Source organism: Spea bombifrons, chromosome 4 (genome assembly GCF_027358695.1).
Source record: "Spea bombifrons isolate aSpeBom1 chromosome 4, aSpeBom1.2.pri, whole genome shotgun sequence".
NCBI classification, from domain to species: domain Eukaryota; kingdom Metazoa; phylum Chordata; class Amphibia; order Anura; family Pelobatidae; genus Spea; species Spea bombifrons.
The window spans coordinates 5,341,628-5,361,143 of record NC_071090.1 but is presented as its reverse complement, the minus strand read 5'-3'; the positions used below and the strand labels follow the sequence as shown (position 1 = coordinate 5,361,143).

Here is a 19,516-nt window from a genome sequence, read left to right as displayed (position 1 = left end):
TTCAGATGGAAGAATAAAACGATATAACCTTAGCGTACAATTCAGGTTTTTGTATAAGCGGAACTTCCATTTCTGGAGGGCGTAATATTAGAAATTAACACAGAGTGCCGTCCCGTCTCGTTAAATTGCGCCGTACAGGGATATTCGCCCTCGGGTGCAGACCCCGACCTTCAGTGCTCATGAGAAAAATATAAGTACCATTTGTTCACCGAGAGAGAGCCGTGCTCAGTGTCAGCCCGGGGTCATGTTAATGGTTAAAAACACAGAGAAGTACGATAATTAACCCTGTATCGTCCATCGCACTGAAATTGTGTCTTTTACGCTTTTTTCCCCCCGTTTTGCTGTTTAGTGGATAAATCCATGACAATTCTTGGTTATGGGCATCGCTCTATGTTCAGCTCACATACCAGAGCAAAAAAACCTGCGAAAATCATATACCTGTCACGGGCAATTAGAAAGTCTTGGTATTAAAGGCATTAATTAACAATAAAATTTAACATTAACAGTTATATTAAAAAAAGAGGTAAGTTGAGCAGATCGGGACCTGTCAAACAGCAGTCCTACTTCCCAAAGTGAGTACTCACACTCATACGCTTCTATGCTGGGGGAAGCAGCACATCTGTAGTTCCCTGTTGTCCCCTATGCTGGTTAGTCCTTAAGGGGCACCCCTGGGCACAATATACCCATACAGTGACACCAGAACATCCCAACCACTAACCTACCCGCTGGCGGGGCGGTATTTAATGTTGGATAATCTCAGCACATACTCACTGTTGTAGGGTGCATTATTTAGCGGGCATGCTGGCCTTAGTACCCTTTCTTGGCCAACAAGAAAGGGGTAGCAGAGTCTTCTTTTAATAATGAAACTCCCAATACACCAAGGCATAAATGGTTAAAACACAGTTTATACAGCCTTTCAATAACTCCTTTATTAAAGCGGTAATACGATCGCATGAATCCGGGACGGTCTGCGTCTTATGTTATGGAAAATGTGAGTCATAAATAGCATTTTATTTCCCAAACCGCTCGGTATGTGAGCGGCCAGCGGCTCGTCTTACATTCTCTGCCCAGACTACTCCAATCTTATGTTTGGGCTGATTCCCCCCCCCCAACGTAAATAATATTTAATGGACTTCCAGTATTTTTCCTTGTTTTAACTCAACCGCTCGCTGACCTTTACCCTCCGCGTCCCTTTGAACCAAGTAGCTAATGTGGACTCCAACTCCCATTATTCTATGTAATAGATTATGCTTCATGCGCACTCAATGCATTCGTTATTTGATTCGCTCATCATCCCCTATGGATGTATAATGTCTGTTACACCAGGGCTAGTTTAGCTCTGAAAGTGCTTTGCATCACATCACCCTCAGCCATCTCAAGTAATTCTAGGTGGTTCAAGGTTTTCCATCGGGTTTATATAATTTTGCTCAGCCCTCCAAACAAGAGAGAGAAGATGCAATCAGTACTACTACTCCCCAGAACAACTCTCAGCACTCTCAGCCGTGGTTGCCGGTGGCAGCCTATCCTCGCTTTCCTTTAACTTATTTTTTTTTTGTTTTACCCAGATACCCCTCACCCCTCCGCCCCCACCAACTGCCTCCCCTCTCACTGCAGACCTGCATTTCTAGGCCCGCCCATCAGACGCTTGCTTGCTGCTTCAGCCAATTATTGGTGACGTAGCAATGCAGCCAGCCAATGAGGGCCTATCACACTGCGGGGTGCGGTTGTCAAGGCCGAAAAACTCGGTTGCTAAGGCACAGTAGCCTGTGTGGTTAACGGGACGGAGACAGCCGGATGGAGGGCGCTGGGGATCTGCGCAATGGTGCCAGGTACCGGGGGCGTGAAAGGCAGGGGCATGGTGTGCCACATAGGGGAGAGGGGCTATATGACCCCCAGGGGCAGTTAGCCACCCTCACGCCCTTCCGTGGTGTGTTTCATAGTCATCATGGGTATATAATCTTCCCACCCACCCCTAATATATTCATCATGGGTACATACCCTTACCACCCACCCCTCATATATATATATATATGTATATATATGTGTATATATATATATATGTGTATATATATATATATATATATATATATATATATATATATATATATATATATATATTCATCATGGGTACATACCCTTACCACCCACCCCTCACATATAGTCATCATGGGTACATACCCTTTCCATTCCCCTAATATATAGTCATCATGGGTATATACCCTTCCCACCCACCCCTAATATATTCATCATGGGTATATACCCTTCCCACCCTCCCCTAATATATATATATATATGTATATATATGTGTATATATATATATATGTGTATATATATATATATATATATATATATATATATATATATATATATATATATATATATATATATTCATCATGGGTACATACCCTTACCACCCACCCCTCACATATAGTCATCATGGGTACATACCCTTTCCATTCCCCTAATATATAGTCATCATGGGTATATACCCTTCCCACCCACCCCTAATATACAGTCATCATGGGTGTATACCCTTACCATCCTCCTAATACACAGTCATCATCGGTATACACCCTTACCATCCTTCTAATACACAGTCATCGTGGGTATATACCCTTCCCATAATACAAAGTCATCATAGGTATATACCCTTCCCACACCCTAATATATAGTCATCATGGGTATATACCCTTACCATTCCCCTAATACACAGTCATCATGGGTATATACCCTTCCCGTTCCCCTAATACACAGTCATCATGGGTATATACCCTTCCCGTTCCCCTAATACACAGTCATCATGGGTATATACCCTTCCCGTTCCCCTAATACACAGTCATCATGGGTATATACAGTTATCCTCCTCATAATACACTCACAATAAATATATATATATATCGCTGTTTAGTGTGTTTGACGGGGGCTGTAACACGTGTTTACACTTCTTCTTAGATATTAATCACATAAGGTGAGAAGTTTTCTAGAATAACGTTACTTTATCTATACTTTTTAAAATAAATCATTTACATAAAACGTGTATTTGAGGTGCGTGGAATTATTTCTTTTATTTAGTCGATCTTTATGATTAAACTACAATTAAAGTTAAGGTTTATCGGTTTCTAGGGATGACTTTTTCTGCAGCCTCTGGAATGTCTTTTCTTAGCTGCCCTTTTTTTAATAATAAAATACAATATATTGCTAGGAATTCCCTTAAATATTTTAAATTGTGATCTAACGCACACCAAACTCACATCCAAAGGTACTACTATATACATGCGCGATATAGCCTGTGTGCATAAAGCCCCTCTCTTGACTGACTGCCAAGATTTAAGCACTAACAGCATTTAAAAAAAATGTATAACATATTATGGTAATAATGTATGGAATAAACCATTAACCGTTATATTTGACCGCGAAGAAGAGCGGTTCACTAACCCTTTAAAGTAGCTCTCAACCTGGTGAACGTTGAGGCTGCGAAGAATACACATCGTTCTTATCTCCTAATACAAAGAGCTGATTGTCGGAGTTCTGTTATCATCTGTCTTCCATTCTCCTGATCTGTAAACATTAGGGCAGTGGACTCCAGGACAGCTCCAGACCTAACCTATACATTGATATCTATATATATACCCAAGGGTGTTGGATGGGGTTGAGGTCCGGGCTCTGTGCGGCCGGCCAAGTTCTTCCAACCCAAACTCATCCAACCATGTCTTTGTGGAGCTTGCTTTGTCCGCTGGGGCAGTCATGCTGGAATAGTAAAGGGTCTTCCCCAAACTGTTCCCACAAAGCTGGAAGCATCACATTGCCCAAAATGCCTTGGTAAGTCCCCTTCAGTATGCCAGTTTTTTGGGGAAGGCCCTTTTCTATTCCAGCATGACTCTCCACCAGAGTCCTCAAAGCAAGGTCCATAAAGACATGGTTGGATGCGTCTGGTGGGGAAGGACTTGACTGACCTCAACCCCATCGAACGCCTTTGGGATGAACTGAACGGACATTGGGGGTCAGGCGTCTCGTCCAACATCAGCATCTGACCTCACGCTCTACTGGATGAATAGGCAAAAATTCCCACAGAAACTCCCCAGAATCTTGTGGAAAACCTTCCCAGAAGAGCGGAAGCCGTTATATCTGCAAAGGGGGACCATCTACATATTAATGTCTATGTATTTAGAATGTGATGTCATCAAAGTCCCTGTTGCTGTAATGGCCAGGTGTCCCAACACTTTTGTCCATATAGCGTGTATATAATGCCCCCCCAAGCCAAAAATAAAAAAACATAGACATTTTATCGAATTCTCTAATCCTAGATTTGTTTATTTTTATGGCAGCATCTTGGGAGATGAAAATGCAAAACTGCGGCAGCTAAAGCTCAATAATCAGGTAAGAAGCGTTGTTTGTTCCGGAGGGAGGGTGGATGTTCCCCTGGCGCCTGTTAGCAGAGCTGTTATTAGGAGCTGAGCTCGCTCGCTCGCTGTGAATAACTCTCGTGGGGGAGATTGATGGAAATGGTGTCTGAGTAACCTCGCTTGCTCACTTCAGAGGGCTCTCCTGGAGCAAAAGCAGCGGAAGAAAAGACAGGAGCTCCTCATGGTTCAGCCGAACAATGAATCGAGACAGCGACGTGCCAAACCCAAAAAGAGTGATGAACAAGCCCCTTTGGTGCCTAACCAGACCCCGAGGTCAATGAATAATGATGTCATCTTGGATGGTGAGCAGATAAGGACTTAATGGGTTGAAAAATAGCCAGGGTTGGTAAAATGGTGAGAAATTAATGTTTTCATCTCATATCTTTGCTGTTTAAAAGATTGGGGAATTTTTTTGGGGTACCTTGTGTTGCATAAAAGCCACGGCCACCCTACAAGGAAGCAGGACAACGTATTGTCGTTTTCACTTCTGCAGGCATTGATGGACCAGCTGCATTCCTTAATCACGGAGAAACGGAATTAATCAATAAGGTTCATATCCTGTCGGTCGGGGAGACCTGCACCGATGATGAGTTTGACGAGGACCCCCCGCAGACGATATCAAAGTCTCCAAGCGTGAGATCCGGCTCCAAAGATGGTAGCTCAAGGCCTGACACCAGTGATGGAAACTCCAGATCCAGGGAGGTGAAACCCAGACCCGGATCCAGTGACCCAGAATCCAGAACAGAACCCAACGCGTCAAAACGTGACCTGCAGGAGATAATGCAGGAACGAGGTCGGTGACAACCTCACACTCCCTAATGTTATATGCATACAGTATGGTGTTCTTTAGAGAAAGGAAGACAATATATGTTTAGACTTTTAATCTTCACAGGCATATCAGACAGCCTAAACTTTGATGAAGAGTCCTCTGAAGAGGACGAGAAGTCTACAAGTACAAGGCCCAGCTCTTCATCCAGCAAAAAGTCTCATACGGTGAGTTCCCTCACCATCTCTTCACCAAAGCAGCTGCCCTGACTGTCTAAATGAGAGCACACGTACATGGTTTTAACCAAAATTGTATGGTTTACATCCAACTCTCCATCACCGCAGGAGTCAGGCCCGGCAGAGATCGCACAGAATGCCCCCTCGGCAGAAATAGTAGAGGTGGGAGACCTGAAGGAATTTGTTCTGCGACCTGCTCCTCGTGGAATCACCATGAGATGCCGCATTACCCGTGATAAGAAAGGGATGGACCGTGGCCTCTACCCAACCTATTATATGCACCTTGAACGGGACGAAAGCCGGAAGGTCAATGAACTGGAAGTGAACCTCAGCTTCGTATGACCGTGGGTAGAATCAGAATTAAATTAAATTGCCATTCTTTGCCCTTCAGATATTCCTTCTTGCTGGGAGAAAAAGGAAGAAGAGTAAAACGTCGAATTACTTAATCTCTGTTGATCCGACGGACCTTTCGCGGGAAGGGGACAGCTTCATTGGCAAACTACGGTATGGAAATTGAGAGTGAGCCTACAGAGTCAAGATGTATTTATAACAGATTATGGTTTAACTTGTCTTCATTCATTGTTCCCTCCATTCATTCGCCATCTCTTCTTCTAACACTATTGTTCTCCTTTTATATTTGTGTCCTTTTTGTTGTTTGTTTGACTTACGTGTATCTATACTCCCCTAGATCAAACCTAATGGGGACCAAGTTCACAGTTTACGATGGAGGTATTAGCCCATCCAAAGTTCGAGGACAGATGGAGCCTGCTGCCCCCCGGCAAGAATTAGCCGCAGTTTGTTACGTAAGATGATCATTTTTGTGTCTTTCATATCCTCCTGTTTTATTTAAGGCATGGGTGGTTAAAGTCTTCCACCAGAAACCTCTTTGTTCTTGGCAACTTATTGGGCGAAGTCCATATTTGGTATTTTACTCCCCTGAAATGGAACTTTTGACTCTCAGTCCCATACCCTTGTGTTTTTTTTATGTTATGTGTCAATATTTATTTTTTTCCTACTTTCAAGGAGACCAACGTCCTTGGCTTTAAGGGACCACGCAAGATGACCGTCCTGATTCCGGGAATGAACATCAATCACGAGCGTATACCCTTTCAGCCTCAAAGCGTGAGTTAAGATATTCCCAGCTTTTGCCACAATACTTAGGCTTAGACTTAGTCTTCTGTGTTAATAAATCTCTTGTCTTGTTGCAGGATTCAGAAAGCCTCCTGTCCAGGTGGCAGAATAAGTGTCACGATAATATCATAGAGTTACACAATAAAGCCCCCGTGTGGAATGATGACACGCAGTCATACGTGCTCAACTTCCATGGTCGAGTGACACACGCGTCCGTAAAGAACTTCCAGATTGTACATGACAATGATCGTGAGTATCGAAGCTCTGCCCTCCTTTTCCTATTTCTAGACTGTGTGTATGTATGTATATATATATATATATATATATATATATAATATAATATAATCTAACGTGTGTATATATATATCTAACGTGTGTGTGTATATATATATATATATTACATGTATGTTTTATGGAGGTACAGCCATAGAGGAAAAATGACATTCATATGTAGAGAGAGGAAAGCTGAAATCAGAAGGTTAAGGAGCAGCATTGAGTGTCTAGGAGTCACTTTGGGTTTGAGTTCCGTAGATCCGACATGGTATATTTCAGGGGTATCCAACCTGCGGCCCTCCAGCTGCTGCAGGACTACATCTCCCATATTCCTCAGCCAGCCCCTTAGCTGAAAGAGCATTATGGGAGATGTAGTCCTGCAGCAGCTGGAGGGCCGCAGGTTGGACACCCCTGGCATATTTAATAAACAAATAAAAATCCTCAGCAAAGGGATATACAATAATGTTGTGCACTTGGTGGGATTTACAAAGTAGTTTATGGTGCAATGTTTGGGAAAAAATGGTCTTATCGCCATAGAAACCAATGGACTGTTTCTGCTGCTTAAGCCGTTCCATTGGGTGCTATAGAGGACACGCCAATCCTTTCTTTCTCACTCCTCTCTCCTCCGTTCTCTCGTTCCAGCGGAATATATAGTGATGCAGTTTGGCCGGGTGGCTGAAGACATCTTCACGTTGGATTATAGCTACCCGCTGTGTGCCCTCCAGGCCTTTTCCGTCGCCCTCTCTAGTTTTGACAGCAAAATTGCATGTGAGTGAGAGCCGCCGGCCGCTGTGACCCCACGCGCAAAAACCATCTCTCCCGCTTGTAAAAACCCCAACTCGCGCACCGTTACCTGTCCGGGGGGGCACAATAAGCTGCTGTGCCTTTTATCGCCCCTAAATATGCAAACGCTGCTCTGCTGCCATCCGCCCCGTGAGCTTAAAGGGAAAATATATCTAAGGTACAAAAAATGTTCAAAAATAAAGGCCAAAGTTCCCGTTCCGAGATAGAATTGATGTTCTTTGGACTGATGGGGATCCTTTTTTGTGCTTTGCACCATCTTGATCACTTTCTGCGCAGTTACAAGGAGTGACGAAGAAGAGTGCTAACAAAAAAGAAGCTTTTAACCAATATGTGTATATTTATATAGTAGAAAAACTATTATATGATTGTTCCAAGTGTTCTTTGTACGGACCTGCATTTTGGTTTTATTGCATTTTAAACAGCGCTTGGTATATGGGGTATTCTATCCTCTGGGGGGGGATGCTGATCTCCTCTGGGGGGGGATGCTGATCTCCTCTGGGGGGGGATGCTGATCTCCTCTGGGGGGATGCTGATCTCCTCTGGGGGGGATGCTGATCTCCTCTGGGGGGGTGCTGATCTCCTCTGGGGGGGGGATGCTGATCTCCTCAGGTGAATGTGTCTCGGGACATTTACATATTGCTGAGTAGGGTTGCCACCTATATGCTTTATATAGGCACTCCTTATGTAAAGCTCTGTGTCACCCACCGCCTGCCTTCTTCATCCACGGTGCTTTGTGTTTTTCAGTTGATTCTGCCATCTGAAACATTTTTGGGGTGTCTGTGTTACCCTTCACCCCTTAGAGCAGGGTGTCCAACCTGCGGCCCTCCAGCTGCTGCATGACTACATCTCCCGTACTCCTCAGCTGTGGTCTTAGCTGAAAGAGCATTATGGGAGATGTAGTCCTGCAGCAGCTGGAGGGCTGCAGGTTGGACTCCCCTGCCTTAGAGTATTTCTACTACGTCGGGGGACGTGAAGGAGTGATTAAATTAGGGGGCATTTACTAAAGAAATGTTTAATTTTTGTGAAGAAACACAGATTATAATGCCGGCTGTGTAATGGTACGTTGCGAAGAAGGGATACATTGTACCAGCCGACCCCCCCCGACTCTGAATTAAGTTTGTAACTATGTTAGTATATTTCAGGCGCCGCGGGCTGCCGACGATCAGTTGCTTGTGTTGTTCACAGTGAAATCTCGGGCTTCTGCAATTATTCGTATAAATGTTTTAGATTTTTTATATTGAAACGATATTGTATAAGGTTCGCTTCTATGTATTTTCAGCCATCCGGTACCTATTGGGAAAGCGTCTTGCGTGGCAGCAGCTCGGGGCATTTATTTAACGGGCTTAGAGTCCACGGTTAATCACTTGAGGTTAGGATGGGTAGGAAAAAAAAAAAGAGAAAAAAGGTATATTTTTGGCTTTATCAGAATCAGTGTGTTTCAGGATTTAAAGGGGAACTCCCGTCTTTTTTTTTTATTTTTATTTTTTACTCCTAGTATCAAATGAAAAGTAAGTTTTCAAAATTATTGCGCTGTTTTTCTACTAGACAAACACCCCGACTCCTTATCATACTGCCTGTGGGGAACGATAGAATGACTCAGTCTTAATCAACAAGCTGGACACTGTGACTAATGAATGTCTATGGGGAAGGGACTTCATTAGCATTGCCATAAAGCATCAGCTCAGTGTGGTGTTTGAGCCGGGAAAGTCACCCAAAATATCACATGACTGACAGCAATGGCGGCCTCCAGGTCTGCAGATAAAGGGAGTTTATTGGGACTTCCCCTTTAAAACGCAAAAGACATCAAATCTCTATTACACTTAAACTATGGATCTCTTGTCTGTCTTACATAGAATGTTCCGTGCCTGAAGACTTAACCCCTTCCCTGTAAGAATAAAAAAAGGCACCATTAAGCTTTGTACCCCTGCCCGCTAAGTGGTGCGTGGTTTGTGTACGGCATTGTGCCAACACGTGTCTTCTACTCTGATGGGAGCTTCATTGCGCTTCTCAAGCCTCCCCCCCGTACGTCGTATGCTACGCGAAACCCTTTCATTGCCAGAGCGGGGTGAGAACCACATTTCTCCGGCACTTACTGGGTTAATTCTTCTAATTCAGCCGACAGATCACTGTGATGTCACCGGATTTCCGCACGCTGACGTGTGTGTAATGATGCTGCGTGATTTACGCGTTAATACGTAACCGACGCTCAGTCGAGGTAAATTCTTTCTTCCGACCTCCCCCGTTCCGTATAATATCGGGGAGCTCATAAAAAGGGAAACGATGAGTTAATCAGCAGAAAGTCTCCAACCCGGCACTTTATTTTGTTGTAATCGTTGAATTTATCCTTCTGGTTGTGCTACGATGAAAGCTTCAATTTTTTTTTATATTGTATACTTTGTATTTTGGCAATAAAATCATTGTATCGAGGTCACTCGATCTGTGTGTTTATTGTTTTTTTTTATTATCTTTACTGTTGTGTAAAATGTAAAGCGCTCCAGAAAAAGGAAAGCGAAGCAAGAAAATTCGAAGAAAAACGGGCTCAGTGAAAAAATATTCAGCCGTTTAGGTTTATTTATTAGCTCGGATTGGAACATTTTATTCATTTGTAAGAATGTCCGATAACGAGGAGAGACCCCAACGAAACGAACGAAAAGAAGCAGAGATCCCCACGTTCTCATTGTTTTTTTACTCGCTCTCATTCTCTCTCCCATTCTCTCTCTCATTCTATCTCTCATTCTGGCTCTCATTCTCTCTCTCTCTCTCCAGCCTCTCCGCTGGCTGCTTCCATGTCTCCTTTTCGCAGCGCTTCTTCTTGTTCGTCTTTCTTTGTCCTCTTCTCCCCGCTGTGTTAACCAGACCTCTCGGTGTGCTTCTGCAAAAGGGGTGGAGCCTCCGCACACACCCTCTCACTCAATTGGAGGAACGGGGGAGCGGCTGAGCGAGCTCTGGCTCCGCCCTGTTGCGGAAGAACTCCGAGAGGTCAGAATAATGCCGATGGATTTGCGGAGAGAGAGGTGCGGAAACGATTGTCTTTCTCTGGCTGCATTATTCCGGTCTCCGAGAATACGTCTGCAGAAGGGGCGCTGAAGCGGGATCTATGACATCATCGGTCAGCTGGAAGGAAGGCAGCATGGAGGGGTGCCTGGTGGCTCTGCCCTGGGTAAGACCTGTACCAACCACAAGCGAAAGAGAACGGTATTATGGGGGGACGGTGTAGGGGTCCGTCACCTTCGCAGATTTTAGCATCACTAAATTACTGTGATTACTATGATGTCATATCCTGGCGATCAGCAACACCAGAGGATGACAAGGGAGTCAAGCAAACGCTAGCGGGGGGGGAAAGGGAAGGAAGAGCGTGAGTCTGTGTGACTGAAGGAAAAGTTTTTTATGTTAGTGTGAATGCATGTGTGTGTGTGTTTGAAATGGCGTGTGCGACTGTACATGTGTGCATCCGGACACGATATCCGTTACTATTCCTGTAGCTGCAAATGCGTCGGTTCGTGTCAGTGTCTTGGATCCTGATTGGTCGGACCCTTTGAACGTAGTGCGTGTAACCTGGAATTTTGGTTGTAATTATTTAAAATTTGGTAACCGGACTGCCGGCACCTATATAGCAACACCTGTGATACATATATGTGCATGCGACACAGACGGTGCTATACACGCTATAGATACATGTACCTTTGGCGTATTACCCCCATTATATACCCACTATAGATACATTCATGTGTAAATGGCACAGACGGTGTACATTTGGCGTGTTACCCCCGTTATATACACGCCATAGATACATTTATGTGTAAATTGCACAGACAGTGTACATGCGTGTTACTCCGTTATATACACGCTATAGATACATTTATGTGTAAATGGCACAGACAGTGTACATGCGTGTTACTCCGTTATATACACGCTATAGATACATTTATGTGTAAATGGCACAGACGGTGTACATGCGGTCTGTTACACCCCTCACCCTGTATATACACACTGTGTGTATATATTTATATATATATATATATATATATATAAATCAATATACGGGGACGGTGGGTCACGTGGGTGTCTGTGATGGGATGTTTGGGGTCTGCGGGTCTCTCCAGTTCCACCTTAACCAGGCGGCTCCCGCTGGGGGCCAATCACCGGCAGGGGGCGTTTAAATCCCCAGTCGGGCGCTGGCTCCCCCACTCCGCCATATTGGGCAGCGCAGGAACCCGGTGACCCGCTGACAGCCCACTGAGCCCCATGTCGGGCGTACGTCTGTCCCCGGGATCCCCCGGTGTGGAACGGGTGTCCCGGGCCCCCGGCTCCCCGAGAGCCCCCACCCGCCGCCGCCTGTTCGGGGCGGTAGATCATGAGAACCTGTCCCGGGATCTGGACCGTTGCCGCCGGGAGATAGAGGACGAGCAGCGGCTCCGCTGGAACTTCGACTTTGTTAATGAGCGGCCCCTGGAGGGGCCCCTGAGCTGGGAGCCCGCGGGGCCCGACATACCGGAGTTCTACCGGCGAGGGCCACACCCAAAACCGGGCGTACCGCCCATCAGCCAGCACCGAAAAACGGGCACCGAGGAGGATACACGGGGCAAAAAGAGGAGCGGAGAACTGACAGGTGAGCCGAGTGACCCCCTGCAGGGGGCGGGGCCTAGGCTTTGGGCGCCTAACAGCCCTTTTTAGTCAGTGCCTCAGGCTGGGTAACTAGAGGGGGGGGGCAGATACCCCAATTTACCTCATACCCCTCATGTGTACGATTACACGGCCTACAGTTACCTCAGCCGGGCGAGCGTCACGGCGTGTGCTACTCGTTTACTCCTCCATGCCTGCGGTGTGTTGCTGTTTATATGTTTGTATGTGTGGGTAACGTGTGTATGTATGTGTAACACATTTGGATATATACCGGTAATGGTAATGTGTTTGTATATATATGTGTAACGTGTGTTTATACGGGTAATGTGTGTGTGTGTGTAACGTGTGTGTATAAACGGGTAACATGTTTGTATATATATGGGTAATGTGTGCGTGTGTGTAACGTGTGTGTAACGTGTGTGTGTGTGTGTAACGTATGTGTATAAACGGGTATCATGTTTGTATATACATGTGTAACATGTTTGTGTTGTGAGTGTGTGTGTGTGTGTATGTATATGTGTAATGTGTATATGTATATATGCGATATGCGTATGAACCGGTAACATGTTTCTATGTATATGGGTAACGCGTTTGTATGTAAATATTGTATGATGGCGCATGCTGCAGAGTAATAACACAGTGGAAATATTACCTCCAATGACAGGAATCTGCATTAAAGAGTCATTTTTTATATATATATTATCGCCGCCTGTTCTGTGTGAAATTGGCCAACCTGTCATTCTGAGGGTCTTGTAGGACATAACGTTTATTTTACTTTACTGTGAGTGTGGTGGAACAGCCTCCCAGCAGAGGTGGTAGAGGCTAATACAGTGAGGGTATTTAAACACACATACGACTCCTGAATCTAATACGAGACCAACGACTGATTAAAGGCAGACGGGCCGAGTGATTCTATGTTTCTAGAGCGCCAGCTGATACTGTAGCGCTGTTACAACATTAACAATAATATCAATAATGACGGTATGCAAATTGGCAAACAGGTTAACCCCCGCAGTGACAGAACTGTACACAGGAGGAGAAGGGGTCCTGTTCTTGTGAGCTTACAATCTATCAGGGCCGCGGTTATCACCCGCTCAGCCCGCGCAAGGGGCCCTTTCCTATTTTACTTCCAAATTCGCTTTTGATAAATAATAAAATGCTGGCAGTGATTTTTCTTGCGCAATCTCGTTTGCAGTTAGCCGTGTGGTTAATATGTGACCTGGCAACGGGACCCAGCGCCGGCTAACAGAACACGCCAGGAGAGCCCCTGCCAACTGGGGCAGCAATTGTTACATTAATTAGACGGAGGATTTGGGGCTTCATCCCATTATCATACCTAAAAAAAAAAATACCACCATTAGTGGAACTTGGTTATTAGTGACCTTAAATTAACCAACTCGCTGAATTTCTCGAGAGGGTGGTAGACGTGGTAGAGGGTAAAACAGTGAGGGTAATACAGTGAGGGTATTAAACATGCGTGGGATAGGCATACGGCTCCTGAATCTAAGACGAGACCAACGACTGTTTAAGGTCTGAGTCTTTACAGCAAGAGACACGGGCGAGTAGACGGGGCCGAAAGGGGCTTTTCATGGTATACTTCTGGGGCCCCAACATGCCCCCGAGAGGGGGTTCCTGCCCACGGCTGGGAAAACCAGAATGAAACCGTTAATGGTTTATTGATAAGAGGTATTGTAACGTTGCCCCGGGTTACTGTTCCAGATGAGTCCGGTGACCCCGGTATTTTGGGGTGTTCTGCCCGTCACGGGGTGTCTCGCAAAATGACTCTTTTTGGTTTCGTTGGTGTGAGGCATTTTCTGTCCATCCTCCTCTGACATGTCTCTGGAGGTAGGAGACGTCTCGCATGGGGTATCTGAGCGTCTGATGTGTTCCTTCTTCTCGGCTTCAGACTCGTCTTCTACCAATATGAAGAAATCCCACAGAACAGAGCCTGGACAAACATCTGAGGGAGACCTAACGCCACCTCCTGAGCAGACCCCCAAGAAGAGCAGACCAAGCACGTAAAGGAATGGGGTGAGTCCTTGGGGGGGTGAAGGACTATCTATGGTAAAGGAATGGGTTGAGTCCTTGGGGGTAAAGGACTATCTATGGTAAAGGAATGGGGGGAGTCTTTGGGGTTGAAGGACTATCTATGGTAAAGGGATGGGTTGAGTCCTTGGGGGTAAAGGACTATCTATGGTAAAGGAATGGGTTGAGTCCTTGGGGGTAAAGGACTATCTATGGTAAAGGAATGGGGGGCGTTCTTGAGGGTGAAGGACTATCTAACTAGGAAGTGGGTTGAGGGAGGGAGGTGAGAAGGTTGTGGTCTGATGTCTGCTCAGGGAAGGGGGGGGGTAATGAATATACTACCTGTTAGTGAAATAAGCCGCGTGATAGGAGAGCTCGGCACTAAAGATGTTGAGGACCCACCATAACATGACCCACCACGGCTGCCTGTCCCTGCCATGTACCCACGAGAAGTATGTTCTCCACATTAACCCTTTCCTTTATTTGTTTTGCAGATTCCAGTTCCACCCTCCCTCCAGTGCTGGCTGACTCCTGCCCACTCAGCCCGTGGACTCTGTCACTGGTGGGAGATTCCTACAAGCACTGATACAGAGTAACACTACAGAGCCCGGGCATAAGATGTAGCATTTGTGCAATTAGGCACCAGTACCAGCTCCTCTCACTACCTGTGTAATTGTCATCTCTCCCAATGTAGCACATAAGACTTTTTTTTTTGTTTTGTATGATTTTTCAGAGAGGGGTGTGGGGTGAAAAGGGGGTGTCCCCCCCCGATTCAAGTGAAGCGAATTGGGGCTAATTTAGCACATCACTTGATCTTCAACTTCCGCACGGGGAGGCCCGAGACCCCTTTATGTTGCACTTCCAACGTCATTATCATTTAAAACATCGTATACTGAATCAATGAAAGCCGCCGGAGCTGATAATTCTAAATGATTTGCGTTTTACATTTCATTGGGGGCGGTATCCCCCCCCAAGATTTAATGTATTTTTTTATTTTTGTCACTTTTTAGGTACACAGACCACCTTTCAGGAATTCATTTAAATGCGGAAATTGTAATTTTATTACCATTTGTTGTCAAAATGGTAATTTGTTGTATAGAGTGGTTTAATGACGCAGCGTTTTAAGAAAAAGTGGTCTTAACTCTATAGCAACTGGTACCTGCTTGGTCCTTTCCATTGGTTGCCATGGCGATAGGACCACATTTCAAATTTTGCCCAAAAGTCACTTTTTATACAGCAAACCTGTATAGAGTGTTAAACACAAGCGCCCAGCGCAGTACCCGTCACGGATGCCTTCCAGAAAGTACTTTAACGAGGGCTTATAATGCCTATAGCTCCTTCGGCGATGGTCAGTAAATCTCAACACACTCAGCCGGGCGCTCATAGACCTGGAAAAAAAAACTTCTGCCTCTCACCAGAAGCCGGCTGGAAGTTGAAAGGCCAAACTTTCTGAACTATAGCACTTGCAAAATTAAATGGCCGGACACGTTTGCGTTAAAGTCCGCAGTAGCCGGGACCAATCCAGTTCTTGTTTTTTTTTTAACCGGTTTCAGGCCTCCCCGATGCGGCAAGTTGTAAGCTCCGCAGTGTTTTTGTTTTTTTTCCTTTTTTTTGTTTTTTTAAAATCCATTTTTTTATGTATGTACATATAAATATATATCTATTTTTTATTTTGTGATGTGGATTTAAAAATGAAAAAAAAAACAAAACATTTTTTTTTTGGTATTATGAACACTGGCAACAGCTGTTTTGACAGATGTTTGGTTGTAAGCTTTATTTTTCTTCGGTTGAATGTGAACTCCCCATTCGACAAACCCGTTCCGTTATTAAAAAATAAATAAAAAATAAATAAATACAAATAAATAGGAAACTGATATCTCTGCCATGTAACCGAAGCCCCCCCTCGACAGTGCCGGGGGTGAAACACAATACCTTTTTGGTTCTTCATTCAATATTACACAATTTAGGTCAATATCCAGATATGTATCTTCCTCCTCCAATGCCCCCCCATGACTTTTTTTTTGGGGGGGCTGTTGTTTAACTGCCATCCAATGGGGCTTGTAAGGTTATCGTATTGGCCAGTAAAACAAGGCACCTACATAGTATTCTATATGGACCATTCATATGGCATTGCGTGAATTCTCCATACTGCATCATTTCAATTGTCCATAAGCCTCCAGCATCTAGAACAGGTTCTAGAGGGTCACAAGCAGGCCAGATATTCCGGATATCCCATCGTGAGCACTGGAAGCTCAACGGAAATGGTTTGAACCGATTTAAATGACTTTCTAAGAGAGGAAACACCTAAACCCTGGTTTGTTTGTGGCCCTCGAGGCCTGGATTCCAGCATCCCTGATCTAGAATGTAGAAGCGTCGGATTTTTGGAGGCCAGTCTTGGCCAACCTTTTCCGATTCTTCTGGATACACCGCCGTTGTAACCTGAGAGCTCGTGGCGACCGTCTTGGGAGAGGGTTATACATCGCTTGCGCATGTAGTGTACTAAATGATTTTTTTTTTAGGGGTGTGTGATTATTGCTGTGTAAAAACACTGAGAAATTGTACTAACTTATTTATGTTAAAAGGCAAAAGTAAATTGTTAAATCTAGCAAAATTATTTTTTTTTATGTTTGAAGAAGCCAAAGTGGCAAATTGTGTGCATCTGTAAATGCCATGTTTTTTTTTAATTTTTTTTTTTTAAATTTTGTAAAGTTTTTTTTTTTTTTTTAAGTTTTTTTTTTTCCTTCCAAAAAATAGATATTTGGTTTTCATTTCAGGCAATCATTTTCAGAAAATAAATCTATACAGAAAGCAATGACTGTGATTTTTTTTTTGCTTGTTTTTGTGGGGTTTTAGGGTGCGTTAGGGCTTAGAATCATAAGCCAGAAAAATAAATGTAGTTATTAATAGGGAATTAAAAATTTAGACCAAACTATAGGATGCTTCTGATTTTAGGCATTATAAAGGAAGCGCATGGAGATAAAATCCTGATTTACTGCCAGAATGACACAGTTCATATTATAGGCATCAAGTTTTATAAAATAAATATTAATATTTAAGATAATTTGGTATTTTACGAAGATTGTATATGGTGAGGTTTCAGTTATTTATTCAATAAACCTAATAGAAAGGCGGAGAATGATTTAAACTGGAGTGTAGTAACTGACCTGTAAAATGTAGGATTAGGGAAAAGGGAATGATCCCCTTTTTGTTAATGTTACCCCATTAGCCCCTTGGCTTACTCCTCTCGTACCCGTTTGTGGAAGGATGGGCAGTTAATGACACTGGTTTGTGTTCCATAGCTCCATGATGGATGGAAATGTAAATGGTTTGGGGTCGTAGGAGGTGATGGATGGAAATGTTTATGGTTTGGGGGTGGTAGGAGGTGATGTATGGAAATGTTTATGGTTTGGGGGTCATAGGAGGTGATGTATGGAAATGTTTATGGTTTGGGGGTCGTAGGAGGTGATGTATGGAAATGTTTATGGTTTGGGGGTGGTAGGAGGTGATGTATGGAAATGTTTATGGTTTGGGGTCATAGGAGGTGATGGATGGAAATGTTTATGGTTTGGGGGTGGTAGGAGGTGATGTATGGAAATGTTTATGGTTTGGGGTCATAGAAAGTCTTGTATGCTCAGCATGTTCAAAATGTGTTATATATTCACAACCATCATGTATACATTGATGCATACGATAGCTGGGTGGTCCCTTTAAATGTTCATGGTGTCCTACTTCTGCAGCATTCATAGCTCAAGGGCTGCATAAGATGAATTTAAAGTCCCTTTAAGTGGCGCAGGGGAGCTGCAGTTTCAGCTTCCTGACTTCACGATGCATTATAAAGGACCAAAGCCAGATGTCTACTGTAGGAAGGGCTTGACTGGCCCTGCATAATGCATAGTTATATATTTATTAAAAGTCCCGATACTTGATTGAAGTATACATTAAACAGGGCCACCTCGCGTTTAAAAACCATTCGCTCTCCTAACTGAAGAGGTGGCCCGGTCACCCTTTATTACATTTTCAACCATATTTGTATTATATAGCCGTTGTACAGCGCTGTGGTATATGATGGTGCTATATAAACCAACAAATAATATCCTCAAGAGGCTTCAGAAAAAGAAAGGGGGCAAATTTCTGTTCCGTTATTGTGAGTCTTACGCAATGCCCCCCCCCCGGCGTTCCGTGGGTTAATGGGCGGTGCTTCCATCAAACTTCCGTTCTTATTTAAATGATGTTTTTTCCTCCCCGGACTATACACAGGTGTGTACCTAATTACATAAAGATACGGACTTGCCAACTTCATTTACATAAAGAGTTCTAAGTCTAGGGGTCGGTATATGCGTCACATATATTATTGCGTGTTGCGCATGTACACGTATGTTCAGCAAGTTTTCCTATCGGCGCATCGCAAACTTTTTTTTTTTTTTTTATTCCGGGCAGCTTGTTTTTCACTACGCTTGTTTTTCTGCCTGGTCTGATTGACATGGGCGGGAGCCAATCAGAAGAAAGGGTGTGGGAGGTGCCCACTGTAACTGGTGCATGGCAGCAGAGGCGGGGTATAAAATTAAGGTGGAGAGGGGAATCAGCAGAAGCGTTCCGTGCTCCTGCGCTGAACGATAGACCTGTTTCTGATGAAATCCCCTGAAAGATTAGAATTTTGGGGAGGGGAATTCCGTACGCAAGAAAATATCATTTGTATTTCCCCGTTCGGTTCCGATCGATACTTTTTCATATTCCATTAAAATGATTAAAGGGAAATGAAACAAATAAAACACGCGAGGCTTATTTTATATGTTTAAAAAAAGCGATGATTTTCCAGAATTTTTTTGGGGTGGGATGCGACGAGCAGCCATCTTGATTCCTTGAACCGATGTTACGAGATGTGGTTTCGTGCCTTTCAGCTATAAAGTTTTATTTTATTCATAACAATAAAATGATGATGTAAAAAAAAAAATAAGAGGGATGTGTACGTGTGTGTGGAGGGACGTGTGTACATTATATGTAAACCTGGGAACTCTCGGGCTTTGCACCGGAGTCTCCGGGGTTTTGCCCCAATCTCGGGGCGACGTCTTCTTTTATTTGTTTCTGGATATTTACGGTTTCTATAATCTTTATAACGTAATCGCAAAAGGGATTTCTAACGATCAATTATCCTTTTAAACTTAAACTTGGATCAGCGAACACAACGTGCCATTGGAACACAGGAGTGATGGGAGTGATAAAGGGCCATTGGAAAACAGGAGTGATGGGAGTGATAA

General features: G+C 44.1%; 2 protein-coding genes across 2 annotated transcripts; both read left to right on the top strand.

Annotated features, from left to right (window-relative positions):
* Nucleotides 1-1,716: 1,716 nt before the first annotated feature.
* Nucleotides 1,717-7,932, top strand: TULP3 (TUB like protein 3). Its single transcript, XM_053463350.1, has 11 exons — nt 1,717-1,829; nt 4,326-4,377; nt 4,537-4,705; nt 4,897-5,196; nt 5,296-5,396; nt 5,514-5,711; nt 5,797-5,909; nt 6,094-6,208; nt 6,429-6,527; nt 6,614-6,785; nt 7,452-7,932. The coding sequence occupies exons 1-11, from the start codon at nt 1,795-1,797 to the stop codon at nt 7,583-7,585; spliced, it is 1,488 nt and encodes a 495-aa protein (XP_053319325.1). The 5' UTR covers nt 1,717-1,794; the 3' UTR covers nt 7,586-7,932.
* Nucleotides 7,933-11,809: 3,877 nt separating this feature from the next.
* LOC128490152 (cyclin-dependent kinase inhibitor 1B-like) lies at nt 11,810-15,213 on the top strand. The gene is made up of 3 exons (XM_053461901.1): nt 11,810-12,222; nt 14,143-14,267; nt 14,756-15,213. The coding sequence occupies exons 1-2, from the start codon at nt 11,859-11,861 to the stop codon at nt 14,256-14,258; spliced, it is 480 nt and encodes a 159-aa protein (XP_053317876.1). The 5' UTR covers nt 11,810-11,858; the 3' UTR covers nt 14,259-14,267; nt 14,756-15,213.
* Nucleotides 15,214-19,516: the final 4,303 nt, after the last annotated feature.